The following is a 25,228-nucleotide window of genomic DNA, read 5'->3' as shown; positions in this document are numbered from 1 at the left end:
TTAGAGGGTTATCCTATGAGGAGAGATTGAATAGATTGGGCCTATAATCTCTGGAGTTTAGAAGAATGAGGTGATCTCATTGAAACATATAAGATTCTGAGGGGGATTGACCAGGTAAATGCTGAGAGGTTGTTTCCCCTGGCTGGAGAGTAGAGATAATTTTTGGACTCTAGGATAATCAAGGGATATGGGGATCGGGCGGGAAATTGAAGTTGAAGTCGAAGATCAACCATGATAATGAATATTGGAGCAGGCTCGAGGGGTTGTATGGCCTACTGCTGCTCTTTATAATATCTCAGAACATAAGAATTAAGTGCAATCAACGACTTAAAACAAAGGGGAAGAAAATCAAAAAAGGGTGTGAGGTGGCTGGTGCAACTGGTCCATGCACCTGATGGCCATAATTCATGCTTGTGCCTCAATTGATATGATTTGCGAGCTGACAGCACTACTTGGGCTGTTTATTGGCAGCTCCCTGGTTGTAGGGTGAGAAATTGGATGGCACTGATGCAATTTAAAAGCAGCCTACACTTCTTAAAGGGGAGGTGCACTTTGGCTGCATTAAATATGATTTATGCTGAAAAGTGGAGATGGTAGTTAGAAAAAGTGCTGCAAGAGCATAACTATTTTCTGACACCACTGTGGAGGTCCTTGTGGAGGAGATGACCAGAAGAGGGGAGCTGCTCTTTCCAGCCAACACGAGAAGGATTCCAAGCCAAATAGCCTGGCACCAGTGGGCAGAAGTGGTAGAGCAGCTCAATGGAAGAAATATAATGCACAGGACCTGACTGCAATGTTGAAAAACATTCAATGATCTGACTAGGTAGCTAAGGTAAGGCTCCTACTCACACCTATCTTACTCTCTTAGCCCTGCACCACCTGTAGCCCCAGCACTCACAAGCCTTCCCTCCTCCACGGCAGCATACTTCATTGAACCTCCTTCTGCTGCTATTTGCACACGCTGTACCTGCTTTTGTTCTCACAATTACTCCCCTCACTTCCTCACACCTGTGGTACCTTTCATGCACTAGCCACACTAACACATGCCCTTTCTTCTTTCAAGACAAGGTGGCACATATCAGGGAGAAGATGAGGTCAAGAGGAAGGCCACCATCCCTACAAAAGTTGTCCTCAAGGGAAGAGGCTGTAATTGAAGTAATGGGCAGAGTGGGTCAGGAGCATCACAACTGACGAGACTGAAGGTTATGTTCTGTAGGGTGTTTGGCTATTTTACCCACTTCTCACTGAACTTTCTCCCTCACATACTCTACATGCTAAAGTGGTGTTGCTTTAAGCTGCCATTCATCTGTCTCTGCTAATCCTTGCCGCTAACTGCTAAGCCTTGTCCCACTCTTCTCTTTCCAGGTCCATCACAAGTCATGGGCCCAGTTGAAGCAGAGAAAGAGGCCAGCCTTCCTGAGCACATACCATAACCCGATCTTACCCTTACAAGCACCAGCCCAGTTTCTGCATTGGCCTGCCTACCAGGGAGTCTGCGCACAATGTCGGAGTTTATAAACGAGTCCACCTCCAACAAGTGTGTGATCATCGCGTGCGGCATGGAAACAATTTAGGCAACCATTAAGCTTGTGGTCACCTCTATGCACACTGCAGTGGGGACCTCAATTATTGAGGCTCTGACTTTTTCTATTCTGTCTCTGGGTTCCAGCATCTCCAGTTTGAATGCATGGATAGAGGATTCCAAACTGTCACATCACTCCAGCACTCTGTTCTTGTACAGAGCAATGGGAGTGCTGAGGCACAGCCCGATGCTAGTGACAGTGGCCCCAGCAACCACCAAGATGTTGCAGCCTGTAGCTGGGCCCTTTAAGGCCAGAGCTCCTCAAGGTCGTTCACCACTGCCATCTCAACTGCCCTTCGTGGATGATCAGCAACCTCCCATCTCCTTTGTTGCAGCCACTGGGCTAGCTCCTTGTAAGAGCATTAGAGTGGACAAAAAAAAATTAAAACAGGCACTAGAAATACCTATGCTGGTGTTTAAGTTGAAGACATTCATTTGCATTGTAACGTGGATAAATTTGAAGTTATCCACTTTAGTAGGAAAAACATAAGGACAAAGTATTATTTAAATGGTGATGTCTTAGGAAGTGTCGATGTACAGAGAGACCTGGGTGTCCTTGTACACCAGTCATTGAAAGTAAACATGCAGGTTGTAGAATTTACCAATATTTCGCAAAGATTCCTTGTACCTTTCCCCTGCAGAGGAGAAGAATCCCTTTTTGGACTTTTAAAGTGAGTTTAAAGGGCAGACAAGGCTTGCAGGGGATAAAAGGGGATGCATTCATGGAGACATCTCCCCCCCTCACCGTGTTTGGACTCTTAGGAAAGGGAATTTAATTTGGAACTCGATGAACATTTTGGTATCCTAGGAAAAACTCTGAGGAAGATACCTAAGAGCTTTACAAGTTTAAGATCTCTAAAGCAGCATGTTGGAAGAGACTGCCAGAAGAGGGTGGGACTTCACTCAGGAATTGAGTATTGGAGCTAATTCAGTTTGTCTGGGAGAATGAATTAATCAATAACTAACAAGAACTGAGAGGCATAAAAATTCGCTCCCTAGGACATAAACGCATCAAGAGCCATCAGGCTAATCATCGGAGACCATTATTGGCATGCATGTGCAAATAGGCCTATAGAAATCACGGGCCCAGCCAAACGGCCCAAGAGTTTAAACACTGCTTCAACAATGCCAACCGGTGATTTTCCACATCATAATCAAATTACTGCTGAACGAGCCCGCCAAATTCTGACAAAGAAGAGAGCTCAAAACTAATGAGCAGCTCCCTTGAAACAAAGAGCTGGGCCAGATTTGGCAGGAGATAATGAAGCCTTTTTGGGGTATATCTATTCCCAGTTTTACAAGGGAAAATCCACAAGCAGCAGGAGGTGGGGAATGAAGAAATGGAGTAGTGGAGAAAACTACAAAAAACCATCAAGGACCGACCGAGCATGCAGACAGCAAGAGGCCCACGAAACTGAAGGTTGTCAGCAACCAAATTGACAACCCGGGCCACCACAACCAGCGAAACGACCAACCGAAACCAACTCAGCAAAAACCAAAGAATCGACATTTATTTCCACTTTACAATCTACTTCTGAACGACCAATGGGTGAGAAATTACCTAAAAGGACGAACTAAAACTATTCCTAACCAAAGAAAGTGGGTACTTACCCCATACATCCAAAACGCAACTTACCGCATCAGCAGATTCACCCCAACTGAAGACTACGCAGCCCGAAGTCCTCTCCTCCATCCGGGGTACAGCTCGCGTAGAAGGCAAAGTGCAGCGAACCCCGAAACTGTGATTCACCGGCAACTGTCAAAAGGGATTGGTGAGCATAACCCCCTGAACCCACAGAGCTATAAATTAGTTAGTTAGGGAAATTGGGAGGGGGAGGCTGGGATAACTTGTGTAAATGTATCTGCATTCTCCTCTTTTGTCGTGCATATGCTGTGTGTAGCGCTGTAATCACCTTGTGACCCTAGCACCTCCCTTCTCCTCTAATAACCTAATTTGTGTTTTGCAGCTCAGCCAGCAACGCGTCCCAAGGCAAGACCACCGAGCCCAGAAGGTGGGGGCACAGGGCCAGACTCGCTGGACGATCCTACATCTGGTGCTGAGGAACTCGGATTCTCGCCCGTCAATCTGCTGGGCCCGTTCTCAACAGATGACAGCGCGGACTTTGAAGAGCTTGCATCGCCAGGCTCCAGAAGGCATTCGACCCCAATGCTTTCCAGTGCTCCTCCGACCATTCCCACCTCCACTCTGGAGGTACTGGGCCCAAGCACCTCGCCCAGGGCAACCCAGGTGTCCCCAGGACGGCGCCGACCCCACGGAGATTTTGTAGATGCGGCAGGTCTACTGCACGGGCGCCAGATGAGAGGGGCAACATTGTAGAGTTGTCCAGGAGTACTGTTGACATAGGTCACCAGATCATAGAGGCATTGGGGGGCATATCCTGACAGCTGGCCAGCATCTCCAGCACCATGACAAAGTATGTTCCACGGATGACAGAGGCCCTGGAGGCGATAGCCAGGAACACTGGTGGCACAGGTCTCTCAGTGGTCCCGGAGCATGGCACTCCACCCCTAGGTTCTTCACCCCCAGTGCCAACGACACATGAGAGGCAGGAGCAAGATCCTGCTTCTGGATCTGAGAATGTTCCCACCTCGGTATCCCCCACTCCCGTATCCGTGCAACCACCGGCTCTGCCTTCATCCCCCCGAATGAGGCACCGCCTGAAGAGCGCCTCGGCCAGGTGGCATGGAGCGAGGAGGGGAAGGGTTAGAGGTGGGAAGAAGGTGAGGGGGGAAGGAAAGTGAGGTGCATGTCCGCAGGTGATGGCTTTGTTATATCTCCATCTTGATGTATGCAATTTGTTGTAAGGTATGGGAGGGTGGGGGCCACCCTGTTGGTTTGCATTTGTGTTCTGTGTTGCTGGACATGTTGACCATTTGATTGATGTCAATGTTCTAAAAAGTGTTGTGGGGTGGGGGTGAGGGTGGGGTGTTTTTGACCGTTATACTTATGATTTCAGACCAATGGTCGTATTAAATGTTTTTTTATTTAACATAACCTTGTTTCGCATTGTCTCAGATAGCTGCACCGTTACACACTGGTGATTCCTTAACATGAAAGGGTATAATTAAACTTAACTTCAATCAACTTAAACTTTAACTGGCACCAAGATGATGCCCACCATTGATGTCTGAACTGCACACACTGTCAGCTTTGTCAACAACATCAACGTTCTTTCAGGCAAAGCACTCATTTATGAGCTGCTGACGTAAGAGTCTTGCAGCTATGTAGCCACCACGGGCCCTTTCCTACGGTCTGGACGGGGGCATGGACATGGTTGCATAGTCAGCCTGATTGTCTGGCCATAGGCCAGTGTCCAGCCTCTCGTCCTCCTCTTCCTCTCTCTCCTGAGGTGGACCATTAGTCCCTTCTGGCAATTCTTGCCCCCTCCTGATAGCCAAGTTGTGCAGCATGGAGCACACCACCATAAATTGAGCTACCCGATCAGGGTTGTATTGTAGCTCCCCTCTTGAGTGTTCCAGACATCTAAAGAGCTGCTTAAGCACACCAATGATTTTCTGGACCACATTGCGTGTGGCTCTGTGGCTCTCATTGTATCGCTTCTTGACCTCAGTGTGAGTGTCACACAGGGGGGGTCATCAGCCAGGTGGCTAGGTCATATCGTTGGTCACCAAGCATCCAGCATTGACCTTGTGGCTGACTGGTAAACATGTCAGATACAGCGCTCTGACGCAGGATGTGAGCCTCATCGATGTTTCCTGGAAACTTACCATTCACTGCCATAATTATCTGGTTGTGTCGACAATGAGTTGGACCTTCAGGGAGTGAAATCCTTTTCGGTTGCGAAAAACCTCAGTGTCCTGAGAAGATGCCCGCATGGCAATGTGCGTCCAGTGGATTGCTCCCTGCACCTTGGGGAAGTTAGCAATTCGGTAGAATCCGAGAGCCCTGTCAGTCTGAGCATCCGTGGTCATAGAGAAGCTGATAAAGTCCATCCTACGTGCGTACAGGGCTTCAGTGACCTGTCTAATGCAGCGATGTGTGGCGTGCTGAGATATAGCGCAAATGTCGACCGCGGAGGCTTGAAAGGAACCAGACGCATAGAACGACAATGACGCGGTGACCTTGACTTTAACGGACAATGATGTCCTGAAAGTGCTGGCAGGTTGCAGTTCTGCCCTGATGAGCTGGCATATCTCACTGATAACCACTTTGTGGAAGCGCAGTCTCCGAAGACAGGTGTTCTCGGATAAGTCGAGGTAAGACCGCTTCTCCCTGTAAGTGCGGGGGGGGGGGGGTGTATGGTCTGGTCCTCCTCATCAGTCTGGCACGTCTTAGATTGGGCACATAATGCTGTGGATTAGACGTTGTGCCATTTGCACTCTGCAGCATCTGCGTTGTAATTGATGCAGGCTGAGAAATGGCTGGCCCCATTCCAATAACTAAGTATAATCCCGATTGTTCACAAGCAATAAATTTCCCCACTAAGACACCTAAAGTAAAATCCAATCATCCACAGTATGATAAGATGTCTGTTCAGATGGACACATCACCTGAAAAGAACTCCAGAGTACATCCAAACTCCCCCGAAGTTGAAGCAGCCTTTTCAATGAAGCGACTTGCGATTTACAAAATGGCGTCCACACCGCTGTGATGAGTTCAGATCAGTTCAATTTTTTCACAGTGGTTTTCTCGGCAAGTGAGATTGCAGGTGATATGTGTGCGAGGTGCTGAAAGTGACGCTGGGTGATATACTGGGCGTTAGTTTCGGCAAATGTGATCTTTACGATAAAAAAAAGTGGGTGGTCGGTATTATTGAATCTCAGCATTAAGTACATGCCGAAAGTAACGCTGGCCGATATTATGGGCGTTGGGTTCGCCCATTCTGATGTTTCCGCCAAAAAAAGTGGGCAGGCGGTATTATTTTTTTCTCGCCGTTAAGTGCATGTCGAAAATAACGCTTGCCGATAAGTGACCGAGAAATGGGCATCAGTTTCCATTTTGTGGCTAAATAGACGATATATGGGCCTTACACCTCATTTCAGCGTTAAAATGGACGTTAAGTGGGTGGTATGCATGCAAAATTAATGGAAAATCTAGCCCTAAGTCATTGATATAAACCACAAAAAGCAAAGGACCGATTACTGAGCTCTGCGGAACCCCACAGAAACAGCTTTCCAATCACAAAAACACCCATCAACCATTGCCCTTTGCTTCCTGCCTATGAGTCAATTTTGGATTCAACTTGTCTCTTTGCCTTGCATCCCATGCGCTTTTACTTTTGTACCCAGTCTGCTATGTGGGACCTTATCAAAAGCCTTGCTAAAATCCATATATACTAGATCAAACGCACTACCCTCATTGACCCTCCTTGTTACCTCCTTAAAAAATTCAATCAAGTTAGTCAGACACGACCTTCCCTTAACAAATCCATGCTGATTGTCCTTGATTAATCTGTGTATTTCTAAACAGCCAGGGATACATTTAATCCGGGCCTGGGGATTTATCCACTTTCAAAGCTGCTAAACCTCTCAACACTTCCACTTTCACTATGTTTATTTCATCTAATATTTCACACTCTTCCTCCCTGATTGCAATGTCTGCATCACATCTCTTTTGTGAAAACAGACGCAAAGTATTCATTAAGAACCATACCCACAACTTCCGCCTCCACATAGAGATTACCTTTATGGTCTCTATTTTATATATTTATAAAACATCTTCGGTTTTCCTTGATTTTACTTGCCAAAATTTTGTCCTGCTGTCTTGGACTTTCAAAAGGCTTTTGACAAGGTTCCACACAAGAGATTGGTGTGCAAAATTAAAGCACATGGGATTGGGGGTAATCTATTGACATGGATAGAGAACTGGTTGGCAGACAGGAAGCAGAGTCGGGATAAACGGGTCCTTTTCAGAATGGCAGGCAGTGACTAGTGGGGTGCCGCAGGGCTCAGTGCTGGGACCCCAGCTATTTACAATATACATTAATGATTTGGATGAAGGAATTGAGTGTAATAGCTCCAAGTTTGCAGATGACACTAAACTGGGTGGCGGTATGAGCTGTGAGGAGGATGCTAAGAGGCTGCAGAGTGACTTGGACAGGTTAGGTGAATGGGCAAATGCATGACAGATGCAGTATAATGTGGATAAATGTGAGGTTTTCCTCTTTGGGGGCAAAAACAGGAAGGCAGAATATTATCTGAATGGCGGCTGATTCAGAAAAAGGGAGGTGCAACGAGACCTGGGTGTCATGGTTCATCAGTCACTTAAAGTTGGCATACAGGTACAGCAGGTGGTGAAGAAGGCAAATGGTATGTTGGCCTTCATAGTTAGGGGATTTGAGTATAGAAGCAGGGAGGTCTTACTGCAGTTGTACAGGGCCTTGGTGAGGTCTCACCTGGAATATTGTGTTCAGTTTTGGTCTCCTAATCTGAGGAAAGATGTTCTTGCTATTGAGGGAGTGCAGCGAAGGTTCACCAGACTGATTCCTGGGATAGCTGGACTGATATATGAGGAGAGACTGAATCGACTGGGTCTGTATTCACTGGAGTTTAGAAGGATGAGAGGAGATCTCATAGAAACATGTAAAATTCTGATGAGCCTGGACAGGTTAGATGCAGGAAGGATGTTCCCGATGTTGGGTAAGTCCAGAACCAGGGGACACAGTCTAAGGATAAGGGGTAAGCCATTTAGGACTGAGATCAGGAGAAACTTCTTCACTCAGAGAGTTGTTAACCTGTGGAATTCCCTACCGCAGAGAGTTGTTGATGCCAGTTCATTGGATATATTCAAAAGGGAGTTAGATATGTCCCTTATGGCTAAAGGGATCAAAAGGTATGGAGAGAAAGCAGGAAAGGGGTACTGAGGTGAATGATCAGCCATGATAATGAATGGTGGTGCAGGCTCAAAGGGCCGAATGGCCTAATCCTGCACCTATTTTCTATGTTTCTATGTTTGTTTTCCTAATTTCCTTTTTAATTTCACCCCTGCACTTTCTATACTCCTCTAGCATTTCTGCAGTATTGAGCCCTCGGTCTCTGTCATAAGCCTCCCTTTTTTTCTTAATCCTACCCTGTATGCCCCTTGACATCCAGGGGGCTCCAGAGTTTTTAGTCCCATCCTTTTTCTTTAAGGGAGCATACTTGCTCTGAACTCTCAGGATCTCCTCCTTAAATACCTCCCAGTGCTCTGACACTGATTTACCTTCAAGTAGCTGTTTCCAGTCCACTTTGGCTAAATTATATCTCAGCTTAGTAAAATTGGTTTTCCCCCTATTGAGAACTTTTATTCCTGGTCTATCTTTGTCCTTTTCCATAACTGCCCTAAATCTAACTGAATTATGATCACTAGTATAAAACTGCTCTCCCACTGATACTCCTTCCACCTGCCCAGCTTCATTGCCTAAAACTAAGTCCAAAACCACCCCTTCCCTTGTTGGGCTTACTACAGATTGGCTAAAAAAAAGTTCTCCTGAATGTAGTTTAGGAATTCTGCACCCTCTATATCTTTCACACTAATTTTATCCCAGTTAATATTAGGGGAGTTGAAATTTCCTACTATTACTGCCTTAGGGCCCGAATTTGGTGAAGGCCCGGCCAAGTGCCGCCCAAAGGACCGCTGAGGTACCTGATGGTACTTTGGGTGGCATATTCATCCTGAAGATCCTTCAAAGGGCGGTGGACAGCAAATGAAGGACATACGCTGCTAATCTGGATGGCAGCCGACGGGAGCTCTCATTCTCGGCAACAAAGGCTCTTGCCGCCCAAGTGCCGCCGAGGATGGAAACGGGTCCACGGCGGGTCGAAGACCTGCAAAGAAAAATCATTAGGAAAAAAAAACCATCAGAAGATCTTCAGGGGACCTCATTGAGGTAAGTTGCTGTGGAAAAAAAAATGTTTACTAACCTTTTTTTCAGGATCTTAGAAACATTGAAGAAACATAGAATTTTACAGCGCAGAAGGAGGCCATTTCAGCCCATTGCGTCTGCACCGGTCGACAAAGAGCCGCACGGCCCATGATCAGCAGTCCTAAAGGTTACATATAAACCTATGAACAATGACGGAAAGGCAAAGAGCACTGTGGAAATGTATTTTTATCTAAGCTGTACCACACTGTATTTTTGTGCCCTTTTTAATATAAAACAAAATGGAGCCCTGGTCCTTCCAGAAATTTCTGCAACAAGCAGTCGGCTTGCATAAACAGCTAAACCTGGCTTGAAATGGCTGATAGCCATCAGACAGCTAGGAGACAAGTCCTGCTGAGACAAGTACCATCCATGTTGCTCTCCTATTGTCTATATGACACCAGTTCCACTCCACCCCACCCTTTTCGAAGTACTCAAACCATCAGCTGTTATCTCTTGTAGAGACCTCGTCCATTTGATGCAAAAAGATAACTGACCAGGAAACTGGACAATCCTGACACAATGCAAGGCAGGTAATAGCTCATTACCACACTCTCATTGAGTAATGGCCAGCTGGCCAACTAATAACCCTGACAAAAGGAAATATCTGGAAACCATGTCAGGACAAGAATGTAGTAACTAACTCTTTATCTGTATTCACTGACTGCGAGACAGAGCCAATACATAGGGAGAGGCCATAACTTGGGTTTTACTGTATAAATATCTCGTGATATTGTACCACTTAGCTATTGACTGAGTGTGACCTTTCCCTTGCTAGCAAGTAAATTAAAGAAACTTCTGCCGGAGCTGAAGGTGTCTGAGTCGTTTATCGGGAGTCGAGATTTCGACAGCACCCAGCCCAACCAGCCTGCCTCACTCAACTGCAACACCACTTATAACTGAAACATTCTACACTCCACCCCAACCGGAGCCATGTGATCTCCGGGGAGAGGCAAAAAAACAGATCAAAACCCAAGCCAATTTAGGGAGAAAAAATCTGGGAAAACTCCTCTCCGACCCATCCAGGCGATCGAAACTAGTCCAGGAGATCACCCTGGCCGTATTCTATTCCCTGCACTACTTGCCATTATATCTGCGCCAATCAACAAAAGGTCATCCAGTCTAATCCCAATTACCACCTCTAGGTCCATAAGTGCCCATCCAACCATCTCTTAAAAGTGGTGAGGGTTTCTGCATCCACCACTCTTTCAGGCAGTGAGTTCCAGATCCCCACAACCCTCTGCGTAAAGAAGCCCCCCCTCAACCTTCCACCAACCACCTTAAAACTATGTCCCCTCATAATAGACCCCTCCACCAATGGAAATAGGCCCTTACTATCCACTATGTCCAGGCCCCTCAATATTTTGTACACCTGAATGAGGTCTCCTCTCAACCTCCTCTGTTCCAATGAGAACAAACCCAGCCTATTCAATCTGTCCTCATAACCAAGATTCTCCATTCTAGGCGGCATCCTAGTAAATCTCTGCACTCTCTAGTGCAATCATGTCCTTCCTATAATACGGCGACCAGAACTGCACGCAGTACTCCAGCTGTGGCCGAACCAAAGTATTATACAATTTAAGCATAACCTCCCTGCTCTTGTATTCTATGCCTCGGCCAATCAAGGCAAGCATTCCATATGCCTTCTTCACCACCTTATCCACCTGGCCTGCAACTTTCAGGGATCTGTGGACAAGCACTCCAAGGTCCCTTTGTTCATCTACACTATTAAATGGCCTACCGCTTAATGTGTATACCCTTTCTGTTATATATGTAAACCTGTATATACCTTGTGTAGCCACCAGAGGGTTCATCCTCTGGAGTCCCAAGGGATCCCACAATCCCTTGGGAGCACCTGTACTTAAGGAGGCCTCACAGGCCGGAGAGGCACTCTGGAGACCTACAATAAAAGACTAAGGTCACACTTTACTTTGAGCTCACAGTATCCAGTCAGACTCTTTATTCATACACAACACTTTCCTTATTAGCCTTTCCAAAGTGCATCACCTCACGCTTCTCTGAATTAAATTCCATTTGCCACCGCTTTGCCCACCTGACTAGTAGATTGATATCTTTCTGCAGCCCATGACTTTCCTCTTTATTATCGACCACACAGCCAATTTTAGTATTGTCTGCAAACTTCTTAATCATACTCCCTATATTCAAATTTAAATCATTGATATATACCACAAAAATCAAGTGACCCAGTACTGAGCCCTGCGGAACCCAACTGGAAACATCCTTCCAGTCACAAAAACATCCATCAATCATTACACTTTGCTTCCTACCTCCAAGCTAATTTTGCCATGTATTCCATGGGCTTTAACCTTCATAACCAGTCTACCATGTGGGACCTTATCAAAAGCTTTGCTAAAGTCCATATACACTACATCGTATGCACTACCCTCATTGACCTTCTTGCTTACCTCCTCAAAAAATTCAATCAGCTTAGTCAAACACAATCTTCCCTTAACAAATCCGTGCTGACTATCTGTAATTAATCCTTGCCTTTCCAAATGTAGATTTATCCTGTCTTTCAGGAGTTTTTCCAATAATTGTCCCACCACTGAGGTTAGGCTGACAGGCCTGTAATTACTCGGCCTATCCCTTTCTCCCTTCTTAAACAGGTGTACTACATTAGCAGTCCTCTAATCCTCCGGCACCATGCCCAGATCCAAAGAGGAGTATAAAATGATGGTCAAGGCCTCTGCTATGTCCTCTTTTACTTTGCTCAACAGCCTAGGATGCATTTCATCTGGGCCTGGGGACTTATCTACTTTCATAGCTGCTAAACCCCTTAACACTTCCTCTCTCACCATATTTATTTCATCCAAAATATCACACTCCTCCTTGATAGCAGTATCTGCATTGCCCCTTTCCTTTGTGAAAACAGATGCAAAGTATTCGTTAAGAACCTTACCAACATCTTCTGCCTCCACAAAAAGATTACCCTCATGGTCTCTAATAGGCCCTACCCTTTCTTTAGTTACCCTCTTAATATATTTATAGAACATCTTAGGGTTCTCCTTAATTTTACTGGCCAAGAATTTCTCGTGCTCTCTCTTAGCATTCCTAATATCCTTTTTAATTTTGTCTCTTAACTTTCTATGTTCCTCTAAAGATTCTATAGTATTTAGCCTTTGGTATATGATATAAGCATCCCTTTTTTTCTTAATCCTCCCCTGTAAGTCCCTAGACATCCAGGGCGCTCTAGAATTATTTTCCCCAGCCTTTTTCTTTAAGGGCACGTTTGGCCTGAGCCTTCCGGATCTTCTCGTTAAATGCCTCCCACTGTTCCGACACTGATTTACCCACAAGTAGCTGTTTCCAGTTCACTATGGCCAAATCACTCCTTAACAGCAAAATTAGCTTTTCCCCAATTCGGAACTTTTATTCCAGGCCTATCCTTGTCCTTATTCATAACCAACTTGAATCTGACTGAATTATGGTCACTGGCACCCAAGTGCTCTCCCACTAATACCCCTTCAACCTGCCCAGCTTCATTCCCCAAAACTAAATCCAAGACCACCCCCTCTCGTGCTGGGCTTGCTACATACTAACTAAAACAGTTCTCTCAAATGCATTTCAAGAATTCTGCACCCTCTATAACCTTCACACTAAATTTGTCCCAATCAATACTTGGATAGTTAAAATCCCCTACTATTACTACCCTATAGTTTTTGGACTTCACAGCAATTTGTCTACACATTTGCTCCTCTATCTCCCTCCCACTGTTTGGGGGTCTATAATACACGCCCAGCAGTCTGATCGCCCCTTTTTATTTTTCAATTCGACCCATATGGCCTCATTTGATGATCTGATGATCCTTCTAACATATCATCCCTCCTCACCGCTGTAATAGTTTCTTTAATCAGTACCGTGACCCCGCCACCCTTTTTACCCCCCTCTCTATCTTGTCTGAAAATCCTGTAGCCAGGAATATTGATCTGCCAAACCTGCCCCTCTTTCAGCCAAGTTTCTGTAATAGCTATAATGTCATACTCCCAAGTGTCTATCTATACTCTTAGCTCATCTGTCTTATTCGCTATACTCCTTGCATTAAAGTATATACCATTCAGCACAGGAAGACCTCCTTGCTTACTACTTACTAAGCCTTGTTTCCTCTGTCTTACAGATTCGCTTTCTAGATTCTTGCTATCCAATTTCTGCTTTACCTCTGGTTTGAATTTGTTCTCAGATTTCCATCCCCCTGCCAAGCTAGTTTAAACTCTTCCCAACAGCACTAGCAAAACTCCTCATGAGGATATTAGTCCCAGCACTGTTGAGGTGCAACACGTCCGGTTTGTATAGGTCCCATTTCCCCAGAAGTGGTCCCAATGCCTCAAGAATTTAAAGCCCTCCCTCCTACACCAACTTTCCAGCCACATGTTCGTCCTCTCTATCCTTCTATTCTTATACTCATTAGCACTGGTAGTAATCCGGAGATTACTACCTTTGAGGTCCTAACCTTTAATTTTCTTCCTAGCTCCCTGAATTCTTCCTGTAGGACGTCATCCCTCATTTTACCTATGTCGTTGGTCCCGATATGGACCACGACCTCCAGCTGTTTACCTTCCCCCACAGAATGCCCTGTAGCCGCTTGGTGACATCCGTGATCCTGGCACCAGAAAGTCAACATAGCATTCTGGAGTCATGTCTGCGGCCGCAGAAACGCCTGTCTGCTCCCCTAACTATTGAATCCCCTATCACTGGTTGGAGAGCAAGATGCACTCCAGGAACTCATGCACTACCTGCCTGGTCCTCCTCCTCTTCTGTCCAGCGACCACCCATTCCCTCTCTGCCTGCACTCTTAAGCTGTGGGGTGACCACCTCCAGAAACATGCTGCCCACAAAGTTCTCAGCCTCGCGGATGCACTGCAGTAACTCCAACTGCCGTTCAAGTTCCGAAACACGGATCTCGAGCTGCTGTAGCTGACGACATTTCCCACTCACGTGGTCGTCCAGGTCACGAGAAGCATCCAGGACTTCCAACATGTCACAGGATGTGCATTCCACGGGACTGAGCTGCCCTACCATGACTCTATTTCATAGACTAAGAACGTAGCAGAAATAAACATAAGACAAAAAAAACCTCACCAACTATTCACCAATCAGGTCCTTCCCTTGTGCCGACCTCACTTTTTTTTTTACTCTGACGTCAGTCTTTCGAATTTTACCTCTGTTGATTTGCTGCTACTTTGCTCCCGCTCAGGTCAGCCTCCTCCGGTCTCAAGCCTCCACTCGCCACACTCTTTATTTATCTCACAGTAGTTCGAGGAGTTGCCCCCTTTGCAGGACAAAGTTATGGAGCATGCATCAAAGAACAATAACATGTAGAGACTCAGAGCTATATTGCAGGACGCCTGCAGACCTACCGATCGTTTGCTCAATCAGAACTCAAAGGCTCCAAAATTCTAATTTGTCTGCCAGCATTCCACCCCATACAAGAGGCTCAGTCAGCAGTGGGCAGTGCTGACCCCCTCCCCCGACCCCACGACAAGGGAGTGTATCTGGCAGGGGGCAGTGCTACCCCGCCCCATGACAAGGGAGTGTGTCTGGCGGAGTTCCCAGGAATTTCTCCACTGACACCCCTACGAGCTGCAATGGAACTCTTGCCAGCTGAAATCTAGGCAGCTTGCAGAGACCTGGTTTGTATTCCCTAATATCCGTTGAGTTTAGAAGGTTGCGGGAGTGATCTAATCAAGGGCGAAGTGATTCAGCAATTGGTAATCCGGGTGCAAATTGCGCTCAAGATCGTGCTGTTTTTCAGAAGTGTTTTATTTGCTCACGTTTCCGCTCAAACTCATTTGCATATCGCTGAACATAAAATTTTCCATAAACCAGTGAAATCGGGCACCGTTTTAGAACATAATTTTTTTTTAAACAATTTATAAACTATATTACTTGATATATGTAAGAGTGATTACCTGGTGCTGTTTTATTAATACAGCTGAAAAAAAATGTTCACAAAAAATAAGCATTTTTAATCAGATTGACTAGTCCACTACCTGTGAGTAACCTGATTGTAAATAACTGAAAATGACTGAAAAAACTATTCAGAACCATTTACTAGTTACATTGGTGTACACTAGTCAGTTTCTTAATAAATTATATAATTTATAATTTATTATATAAAATTAAAAAGCATTTAAAAGGTGCCTATTAGTGCCCTTGCGCCTAAAAAAAAGGCTTCATTTTAAGAGCCTCCTCAAAGGCCTGCAATTCGCGCAAAGTCGCCATGGTGATTAATTCGATCGGGGCCGTAGCCAGTTTTGTGGATCACGGAAACTCGATTTATGCTGGACGTAAATTGCTCTTGCAATTTCTTGATCTTTTGCGCAGGTTTGGCTGATTTCGGGCAAATTGCACTGAAAAAAACAGAACATAGCGAAAAATCCTGCCCCTGGTGTTTAAAATATTAAAGGGTTCGATAGGGTAGATACAAAGGGCCCAAGTTTCAACATGATTTGCGCCTGATTTTTAGGAGCAACTGGTGGAGAACGGACTATCTTAGAATTCGCAATTCTCCACATTTTTTTTTCTGCAGTTCTAGTCAGGTAGAACAGTTCTATTTTGGAACAGAATTTTTTCTTCAAAAGGGGGCGTGTCCGGCCACTGACGCCTGATTTCAAAGTTTCCACAGTGAAAACGTACTCCAAATTAACTTAGAATGGAGCAAGTGAAGATTTTTGTAGAACTGAAAAAACCTGTTCTACACATTAAAAAATCAGGCGCAGGTTACAAATTAGGCGTCCAGAACGAGGTGGGGGGGGGGGGGGAAGGGAAGTCATTAAATTCTACAATAAATCCTTATTTATACTTCTACAAATATTATACAAATAAATCCAACCTGAATAAACATAAGCAAAGAAAAGATTAAATAAACCATCTTCCTATCTGTGTGAAGGCACGGAGAATGCTGCAGTCAGCCTGAGGCGCCCGTTCTTCCTGCGGGGGGAGAGGAGGCGCCCGTTCTTCCCGCGGGGGGTGGGGAGGAGGCGCCCGTTCTTCCCGCGGGGGGGGAGGAGGCGCCCGTTCTTCCCACGGGGGGGAGAAGGAGGCGCCCGTTCTTCCCGCGGGGGGGGGGTGGGGAAGGAGACAGTGAGAAGGCTGCAAGTGCTGATGTGCTGATGGCAATGTGCTTTTATTAAAAAAATGTTCAAAAATTAAACAGCTACAAAGAACTACAAAAATGGCCGAGTGCCAATGTTTTTTTCACACTGCGCGTGCGCGAACGCTCCAACACGCACGCGCAGCGTTGCCGGCAGAAAAAAAACTAATTTAAATAGTACCCGCCCCCTCCCACTTACAAAATCGGCACGAGTGTAGGCTCCGCCCCCCCTGGGCGCCGCGCCAGGCAGACAAGGAGCTGCAGAACGCTCCAGAATTGCGATTTTTTTTTTTAGGCGCCGTTTTAGGCGAGAAAAACAGGCGCCCAGCTCGGAGGGGCGCCCGTTTTTTATCGTGTGGAAACTTGGGCCCAAAGAAACTATTTCCTCTGGTGGGAGAATCCAAGACAAAGGGACATAATCTTAATAAAGTGAGACTACTTTACATGAAGTCCTATATCAAGTTACTGCCCCAAGAATGCATGCCTCGAAGTATTTCCCCACATATGTTATTCTTTTATTTCTGCGCAATAAATAGCACTCAGATAACCTTATAAACTGTTTGGGCGTAATTTTGACTTTGTGCAATAGTGTAAATTGGCAGCCTGTTTTACATCTCTCCCGATTTTCATTTCCATTGACTTCAATAGAAGTCAAAATTGGGAGAGATATTAAACAGGCTGCCAATTTGCAATCACCCATTTTACACTATTGCACAAAGTCAAGATTACCCCTGCGAACTTATAGCTTTTGAACAATATTGTTGTCATGACCACATAGTATCATCAACAGGAATGCAACTCGATTAGCTTTAAGTACCTAACTGAATTCTTAACTTTTAATACAGATTCTTGAAAAGCACTAAACTGCCTATAGAGCAGATTCAGGCAGTTTATGGTACCATACCAGTGAACTAACATGTAGCTCTGTGGAGTGATAGGATGTTGGTTGTCACTTTGAGTCCCCAGTGAGTTCACAATCTTGGTTCTCTTGTTGCAGGGAGGAAGCTCATTTTATACCCCGCCTGTTTTTCTTTTTCATTGAAGTCAATCGGGTGGGGTGTAAAACAGACTGCGATTGCTGTCACCGTTTTGTGCTACAGATGAAGATGAATTTCATCCCCATAAATCCCAAAGCTTCATTTATATCACCTATTCATCTGTGCCACTTGCAGAATACAAGGCTAACCTTTCTGATGAAGGGTTATTATAACCTATCTTTCTCTTCCAGATGCTGATTGATCTGATTGAATGTTGTGCATTTCCAGCACTTTCTGTTTTTATTTGTGAACATAGAAAACTTAGGAACACACAAATAGGTCCAATTCATTTTGATTGTGTTTATTCAGTGGGATAAAAAAATCTGCCACTCAGCTCTGTCATAACATAATATAAAGAGTTTAAATACTGGTCTACAAATCTATGGCTAGCACAATTCCTTTCAAATAGAGTAAATGTAGAATCTCTCCAGGGTTGGCATGGTGATGCAGTGTGTGGGAGCGCCTATGCCATGGAGTGATAGGCCATAGCTTTCAATCTGTCATCCTCCACATGCTGAACGACTCAGCAGCGAAAGCATGAAGATATGAAATACAGTCTCCCGAGGACAAGATGGAGAAAATTGTCACTTCTGCACATTTCTTGGGGCCTGTAGTACTGTCAAAAGCAGGCCGTCCACTCAGGCAGCCACAAGCACAAGAAGGATAGTAGAAAATACCTTAAAAATATTTTCATCTTTCAAATATTATGCAATCTCTTCAGATTACTTTTTATTTCATCCTACAGATTCACACCAGTTGAAAAGAGTGGCTGTGGAACTGATTTTGAAACAACTCAATCGGGTGGAGTGTAAAACAGGCTGAGATCTAACTTGTCCATACCCTTTGATTTATTTTTCTCAAGAACATTCCCCACCGCTTATAGCAGGCACATTGGTATTAATGTGATTTCGCCTAAAACCATAATAAGTTGTTAAAATGAAACAGAATGAAACATATCCGCACCTAATTAGTGTAGCTTATAATTTCTGTTCCCAGCTTCTTTGAAAGCAAATAGTGCAATTGTTGCTTCTCATTTGTTCTGATTTATGTGCTGGAACATTCACCGCAAATGCTTTCCAAAACGAGAAGAACTAACTCAGAAACATACGAATACGAAAAATGACAGATAGGTAAAGACCATCTGGTCCATCGAGCCTGTCCCACATAATTGCAATACCTTGTGTATCACAACATATACACTCCATCCCACCTGATACCATGTGATCAGCTGGGAGAGGGAAAAAAACTAGCTAAAAAACCCAGGTCAATTTTGAGGGGAAAAAATCTGGGAAATTCTTCTCCTAACCATTTAGGCGATCAAAACGAGTCCAGGAGATCACTCTGCCTATGTCGATGATTACAATGCTTTTATTGATGCTCAAATGTCATCTCTTTTATTCCTAATGAACCATGCATATTCATTAGTAGGAATCCATCAGTGCAAGCTAGTCAGCGGAAAGTTTATATAGGCCCCACTGCTCATGAAGTTTAAATTACCAGCCAAGCTAAGTGGCTGAATGCACTACTTGCGTTTGAGTGTCACTGACATAGGACTTCTTTGCTGTGACAAAGAAAAACAGCAAATCAGTAAGTACAGGGGATTAACACGATACGCAGGATACTGTTACTTGGCTTATATTGGTATATGTCAATATTTTAGGTAACGAGCTGTTATTAAGTGGCTGTGTCGTATAATGGTTTAGAAAGAAGCTATACCCAAATGTAAAGCATGCAGTATTAATCATATCTGTTGAAGGGCCAGTATTATTATTGCGTGATCTATTCTGTAAACGAAGTAAAAGTCATACTATGTCCTTTATAATCATTTCTGACGAGGTAAATAAGCTCTCTTTCATCAAATTATACTTACTGATTGAATATTTTGTTGTGTGTTAATTTTTTTTTAACTTTGGAGTAAAAACATGTATGAATGGCCTAAAATAGCTGGCACACTTAATATATTATAAAACTGAAAAATATTAGCGTTATTTGCCTGATATAGACGGCTGCCAGTGATAAGTGTGGAAGTTGTAAGCGGTAGGGACTGTATCCATCTTGAGTAATAACAACTTATAGCACCTTTAACATAGAAAATAACACAATCTGCTTTATAGATGTGGTGAGCAAAATAATAGATAAAAGAGTTAGGATAAATAACTGAAATCCTCATCAAAAAAATGGGGTTTGAGAACGTTTTAAAACTGGAGAGAGAAGTGGAGAGGTGGAAGGGTTTAGGGAGGGAATTCCAGACAGTACAGCAAAGGTGGCTGAAGGTTCTTCCACCAATGGCAGGGCAAAGGAAGGGTGATGTACCAAAGGCCAGAGTCGGAAGACTAAAGAGTATGGGAACGAAGGGATGCAAGGATGGAGAAGATTGCAGGTGGGTTGAAACGATTGTAAGATGACAAGAAGAATTTTAAATTCAATAGAATAATGTAAAATGGGTGATAGTGAATCAGCAGCCCTTCTTGTCTAAAAAAAAGGATAAGTTACTTGATTTTATTGAAAACTATTTTCTATTTGTCAGTGTGAACTAATTATTTTTCTTTATATTTTGAAAGTACTTTCTCCCAGTAGCAGCAGATAATCTTTTACCGCATGTAAACAATTAAAAAAATATAAATTGCCTGATAGCAAAAGATGCAGTGGGAATTTCACCAACCACAGCAAGTTAGGCATTACAACTGATAAAGGAATCACAATGCTTTCAGCATCCCTGGTTTTTGAAAATGCTGAGTGGACGGTCATGGTGCAGCTTCACTTGCTTGTTCACATCTTGAATAGACTTCAGATCATGGATAGAGTGGCACCCATACAGATGAAGCAACTTTAGTCTAAAACAAAAAAAAAAGCAAGTTCTAATGTAACATAAAATACATGTGTATGAACTAAGGTTTACAGTGATTAAGCACAGACTGGCAGAGCTGAGGTCAAGTGAATGACAACCTGTTTTTAGTTGAAACACTTTTAGAGTTGAAATGCATCGTGCAATGTCTGTAACATTCTGTTTAATGCATGTGCAACAATTTCCTGTGTCCAGGCCTGGGTGGCAGACTGGACCCCAAACCAAAAGGTTGGCAAATTCAATGTTTCCTTTTACATTCAGCTCCATTACAAAGGGGGCCGAATGGTTTTTCCTTCTGAGTGGGAAGATTTTAGCAATTTACCACAAAAGCAGTAAACCAAAATTCGAGGTGAAACAAAGTACTATATTTCCTTAAATTTTTATGTTAAAGTATTGTTTTTTTTCCTCCCCTTTTGGTCTCCAGATGCCACTTTCCATTCAAAAAATTGGCAGGTGACCTAATCAGGTAAATAGGAAAGGCATGCCAGCAGCCCGGGATGATTTTCCATGTGTGTCACTGGGAGTTACTGACCTCTGCTCAGCACCTCCTCCTCAGGGCACAAATGATATTGGGGACTTGCCACAAAAACCATGGCTGCAAGCCTGGATTCTATCACTCTACAGCAAAGTGCATTGGGACATTTATGCCCTGCACTGCCCTTATCTTGTATGGGACATTTAAATACAAACTTTATTGCAACATGAATTCAGAACGAACCCATTTAATTAAAAGTCCCAAACTTACCGTTTGCAGTTTTTACACAACTTTTTAATGGCATCTTCAGTCATTTCTTTGCAGAAACTGAGCTTCACACATTCTAAGTTTTGGTTGCAGTAGATGGCTAGCAAACAAATCCTAGGTTGGAGACAAAGGATGAAACTATAAAAGTGCAATTTTACACTTACTCTTCTGCAGCAAGAATTGTGTAGAGGAATACAGGCAGCTGGTGGGGAGATACAAGTCAATAACTGAACTGAAGGTTCTGACATCACAAACCGCAGCAGCAAAGCTCAAGCAGTTTATAATGTCCAGATTAAAACACTGTTTATTGATGAATATATACACGAATTGTAAGTTATAGTTGCTTAGGTCAGTCAGCTGGAGTTTCAGTAAAAGGTTAAAGTCGACCCAATAACATTTTAATAATTGCAAATATTATCAGTGTATACGCTACCCAAAAAAAAAATCTAGTAGTGATGCAGTAGGGGACTGTGGCATAGTGGTTATGTTACTGGACTAGCAATCCAGAGGCCTGGGGGCGGTAACCTTCCGGGCTCGGGATTTCTACTGCCCGGGCCGGAGGTCTCGCCTCCGGCATGTAATTGGGCTTTGCACCCCTCAAACGGGACAGAGCACTGTCTCAGGTGCTCCACCTCATTGGAGGGGCGCTCCCGGGGTGCGCTACAACGCCACTCCCCTTCAGTTAAAGTGGATGGCTGCCGTGCACTATGCAGGTTCTTTGGTGGCTGCCACTGGGCCATCAGGGACGCGCTCGACCGGGCCAGTGGCCCGGCATCCAAAAAGGAGTGCTGGACTGCATGACGGCTGCCCGGTTGAGGTGAGGGCTGCCATTGTCAGGCCAACCAAAGACTCGGCTGACAAAATAAAATGGTGGCCCAGGGCACACACGGCCTCCCCTTTAAGGGGCGCCCCAGGCGGATGTCAATGTCCCATGGGCCGCAAAGTGGTCGGCATGGGGTGCAAAGTGGTCGGCGTGGGGTGCAAAACAGTCGTCACGCATGCCTGTTGCGCGCCGGCCCGCTGCGGTAATTGCGGAGTGCGGCGCGGCGCTACTGACAAATATCCCCCAAAATCTCTGGGGAAATTTCGCCCAAGGCATTACTGCCACCTGGTCGAAAAGGCCATTACACTCCATTAGCGTCTCTGGGAGACGATAATGGGGTGTAAGGTGCACAAAAGGGGCAATTTCGGCCTCCTGGACTATTGATCTGGTGACATGAGTTTGGTTAATCAAATAAATCTGGATTGATGGAAAAACCCATCTGGTTCACAAATGTCCTTAGGGGAGGAAATCTGCTGTCCTTACCCGGTCTGGCCTATATGTGACTCCAGACCTACAGCAACGTGATTGACTCTTAACTGCCTCTGAAATGGCCTAGCAAGCCACTCAGTAGTTTCAAACCACTACAAAAAACTAAAATAAGAAGAAAAACCGGATGGACATTGACCTAGGCAAAGAATTAAACTGATGGACAGCGACCTAGGTACTGGAGTTAGACATGACAAAGGCACGCCATCCCAGTCAGCCCTGCAAAGTTCTCCTCACGAACATCTGGGGACTTGTGCCAAAATCAAGCAACAGCCTGACACAGTCATACCCACAGAAACATACCTTTCGGTCATCGTCCAAGACTCCTCCATCACCATCCCTGTCCCATCGGTAGGACAGAACCACCAGAGGTGGCAGCACAGTGGTATACAGTCAGGAGGTAGTGGCCCTGGGAGTCCTCAACATTGACTCTGGACCCCATGAAGCCTCATGGCATCAGTTCAAATATGGGTAAGGAAACATCCTGCTGATACTACCTATCACCCTCCCTCAGCTGATGAATTAGTACTCCTGCATGTTGAACACCATTTGGAAGAAGTACTGAGGGTAGCAAGGGCACAGAAGGTACTTCATTGTCCATTAAGAGTGGCTTGGTAGCATCACTACTGACCGAGCTGGCTGAGGCCTGAAAGACATAGCTGCCAGACTGGGCCTGCGGCAGGTGGTGAAAGAACCAGCACGAGAGAAAAATCTCGTCCTCATCAATCTGCATATCACAGATCCATCTGTCCATGTCTAGCTAAAAACTGGGCATCCATGAGGGCCATCAGCAGCAGCAGAATTGTATTCCACCACAATCTGTAATCTCATGGCCTGGCATATCCCTTACTCTACCATTACCATCAAGTCAGGGGACCAACCCTGGTTCAATGAGAAGTGTAGCAGAGCATGTCAGGAGAAGCACCAGGCCTACCTAAAAATGCTGTGCCAACCTGGTGAAACTACAACACAGGACTACATGCATGTAAAACAGCAGAAGCAGCTTGCTGAGAGATCCCACAACCAACTGATCAGATCAAAGCTCTGCAGTACTGCCACATCCAGTCGTGAATGACAATGAACAATTAAACAACTAACGGGAGGCTCCCTGGCTATCCCCACCCTCAATAATGGCAGAGTCGAGCACATGAGTGCAAAAGACAAGGCTGAAGCATTTGCAACCTTCCTCAGCCAGAAGTGTCAAATGGATAATTCATCACAGAAACCAGTCCAGCCAATTTAATTCATGTGATATCAAGAAATGGCTGAGCACAATGGATGCAGCAAAGTCTATGGGCCCCAACAACATCCCGGCTGTAGTACTAAAGACCTGTGCTCCAGAACAAGTAGCTAGACCTGTTCTGAATCTATCCCATTTAGCACGGTGGTAGTGCCACACAACACTTTGGAGGGTGTCCTCAGTGTGAAGGCAGGTCTTTTTCTCCACAAGGACTTTGCTGTGGTCACAGCTACCAAGGCTGGGTATTCTGCAACGAGTTACTCACCTCATGACTCCTCAAAGTCTTTACACCATCTACAAGGCTCAAGTCACATGTCTGATGAAATACTTTCCACTTGCCTGGAAGAGTGCAGCTCCAACAACACTCAAGAAGCTCAACGCCATCCAGGACAAAGCAGCCCGCTTGATTGACACCCCATCCACCACCTTAAACATTCACTCCCTCCACCACCGACGCAACCTGTCTGCAGCATGTACCAGCTACAAGATATACTGCAGCAACTCGCCAAGACTTCTTCGACAGTGCCTCCCAAACCCACGACCTCTATCACCAAAAATTACAAAGACAGCAGGCACATGGGAACACCACAACTTCCAGTCACTTCCAAGTCACACACCATCCTGACTTGGAAATATATCGCTGTTCCTTCATCGTCAGTTGGTCAAAATCCTGGAACTCCCTACTTAACAGCACAGTGAGAGTACCTTCACCACAAGGACTGCAATGGTTCAAGAAGGCTGCTCACCACAACCTTCTCAGGGTAATTAGGGATGGACAATAAATGCTGGCTTTGCCAGCGACGCACACATTCTATGAATGAATAGAAAAATATGATCTATATGCTGGAAAAAGAGGAACAGTAGGAACTTGTAATGGGAGACAGATTAAGCAGGCAGCACCAGAGAAGGACCAGACCAACCCAGCACTACCCATCCAGCAGGATCTGTAGACCCAGGTGCATTTTCCAATACCTTTTTCAGGAGCTCACCACCACCTTCTCAAGGGGAATTAGGGAAGGGCAATAAATGCTGGCCTTGCCAGCGATGCCCACATCCCAGGATCAAATTTATTTAAAAAGGTGTGATGGTGGAGCCAAAATTAGAAATTGTCATATGAACTGTTGAAACTAAGAATTTATGTCATTGTCATCTATGTCATCCTTACCATGCTCAATATGACTCCTATTGTTTGAAAATATTTCAAAATAAACAATTGATCGTATAATATAAAGAATAATAAGCGTCTTGTCATGACCTCGAGGGTTGAATTTTCCTTGCATGATAGTGATGAGGTAATATGTCCACCCATCCTTCCGACCCCAACTCAACCCTCACCCATTTTCCTGGGTTGGGGGTCACTTTGGATGCAAAGCAGGCTCCCAATGTGATCCCTGCCGGCATGCAGGAGACTGCCGCTGCAAGGCCAGGAAATTCTAGTGGTGCTGTAGCAGGCCCATTCCTGCAGCACCTGAAGAGGTG

General features: G+C 44.9%; 2 protein-coding genes across 4 annotated transcripts in view; both read right to left on the bottom strand.

Moving 5' to 3' along the window:
- Positions 1-14,505, bottom strand: part of rasef (RAS and EF-hand domain containing) — a 138,153-nt gene extending 123,648 nt beyond the window's left edge. The window contains exon 1 of the mRNA XM_070882530.1: positions 14,419-14,505. Coding sequence (XP_070738631.1) covers positions 14,419-14,444 — 26 coding nt within the window. The 5' untranslated portion in view covers positions 14,445-14,505. The remainder of the gene's footprint in view (positions 1-14,418) is intronic.
- A 3,412-nt stretch (positions 14,506-17,917) lies between these two features.
- LOC139265471 (uncharacterized) overlaps positions 17,918-25,228 on the bottom strand; it is a 359,824-nt gene continuing 352,513 nt past the window's right edge. For all 3 annotated transcript variants that reach the window (XM_070882494.1, XM_070882514.1, XM_070882517.1), the window contains 2 exons: positions 21,204-21,314; positions 17,918-20,447 (listed from right to left, as the gene is read on the bottom strand). In XM_070882494.1, coding sequence (XP_070738595.1) covers positions 20,321-20,447; positions 21,204-21,314 — 238 coding nt within the window. In that variant the 3' untranslated portion in view covers positions 17,918-20,320. The remainder of the gene's footprint in view (positions 20,448-21,203; positions 21,315-25,228) is intronic.

Source organism: Pristiophorus japonicus, chromosome 1 (genome assembly GCF_044704955.1).
Source record: "Pristiophorus japonicus isolate sPriJap1 chromosome 1, sPriJap1.hap1, whole genome shotgun sequence".
In the NCBI taxonomy this organism is placed as follows: Eukaryota; Metazoa; Chordata; class Chondrichthyes; family Pristiophoridae; genus Pristiophorus; species Pristiophorus japonicus.
The sequence above is the reverse complement of the archived record's forward strand: the minus strand, read 5'-3'. Positions and strand labels throughout refer to the sequence as shown.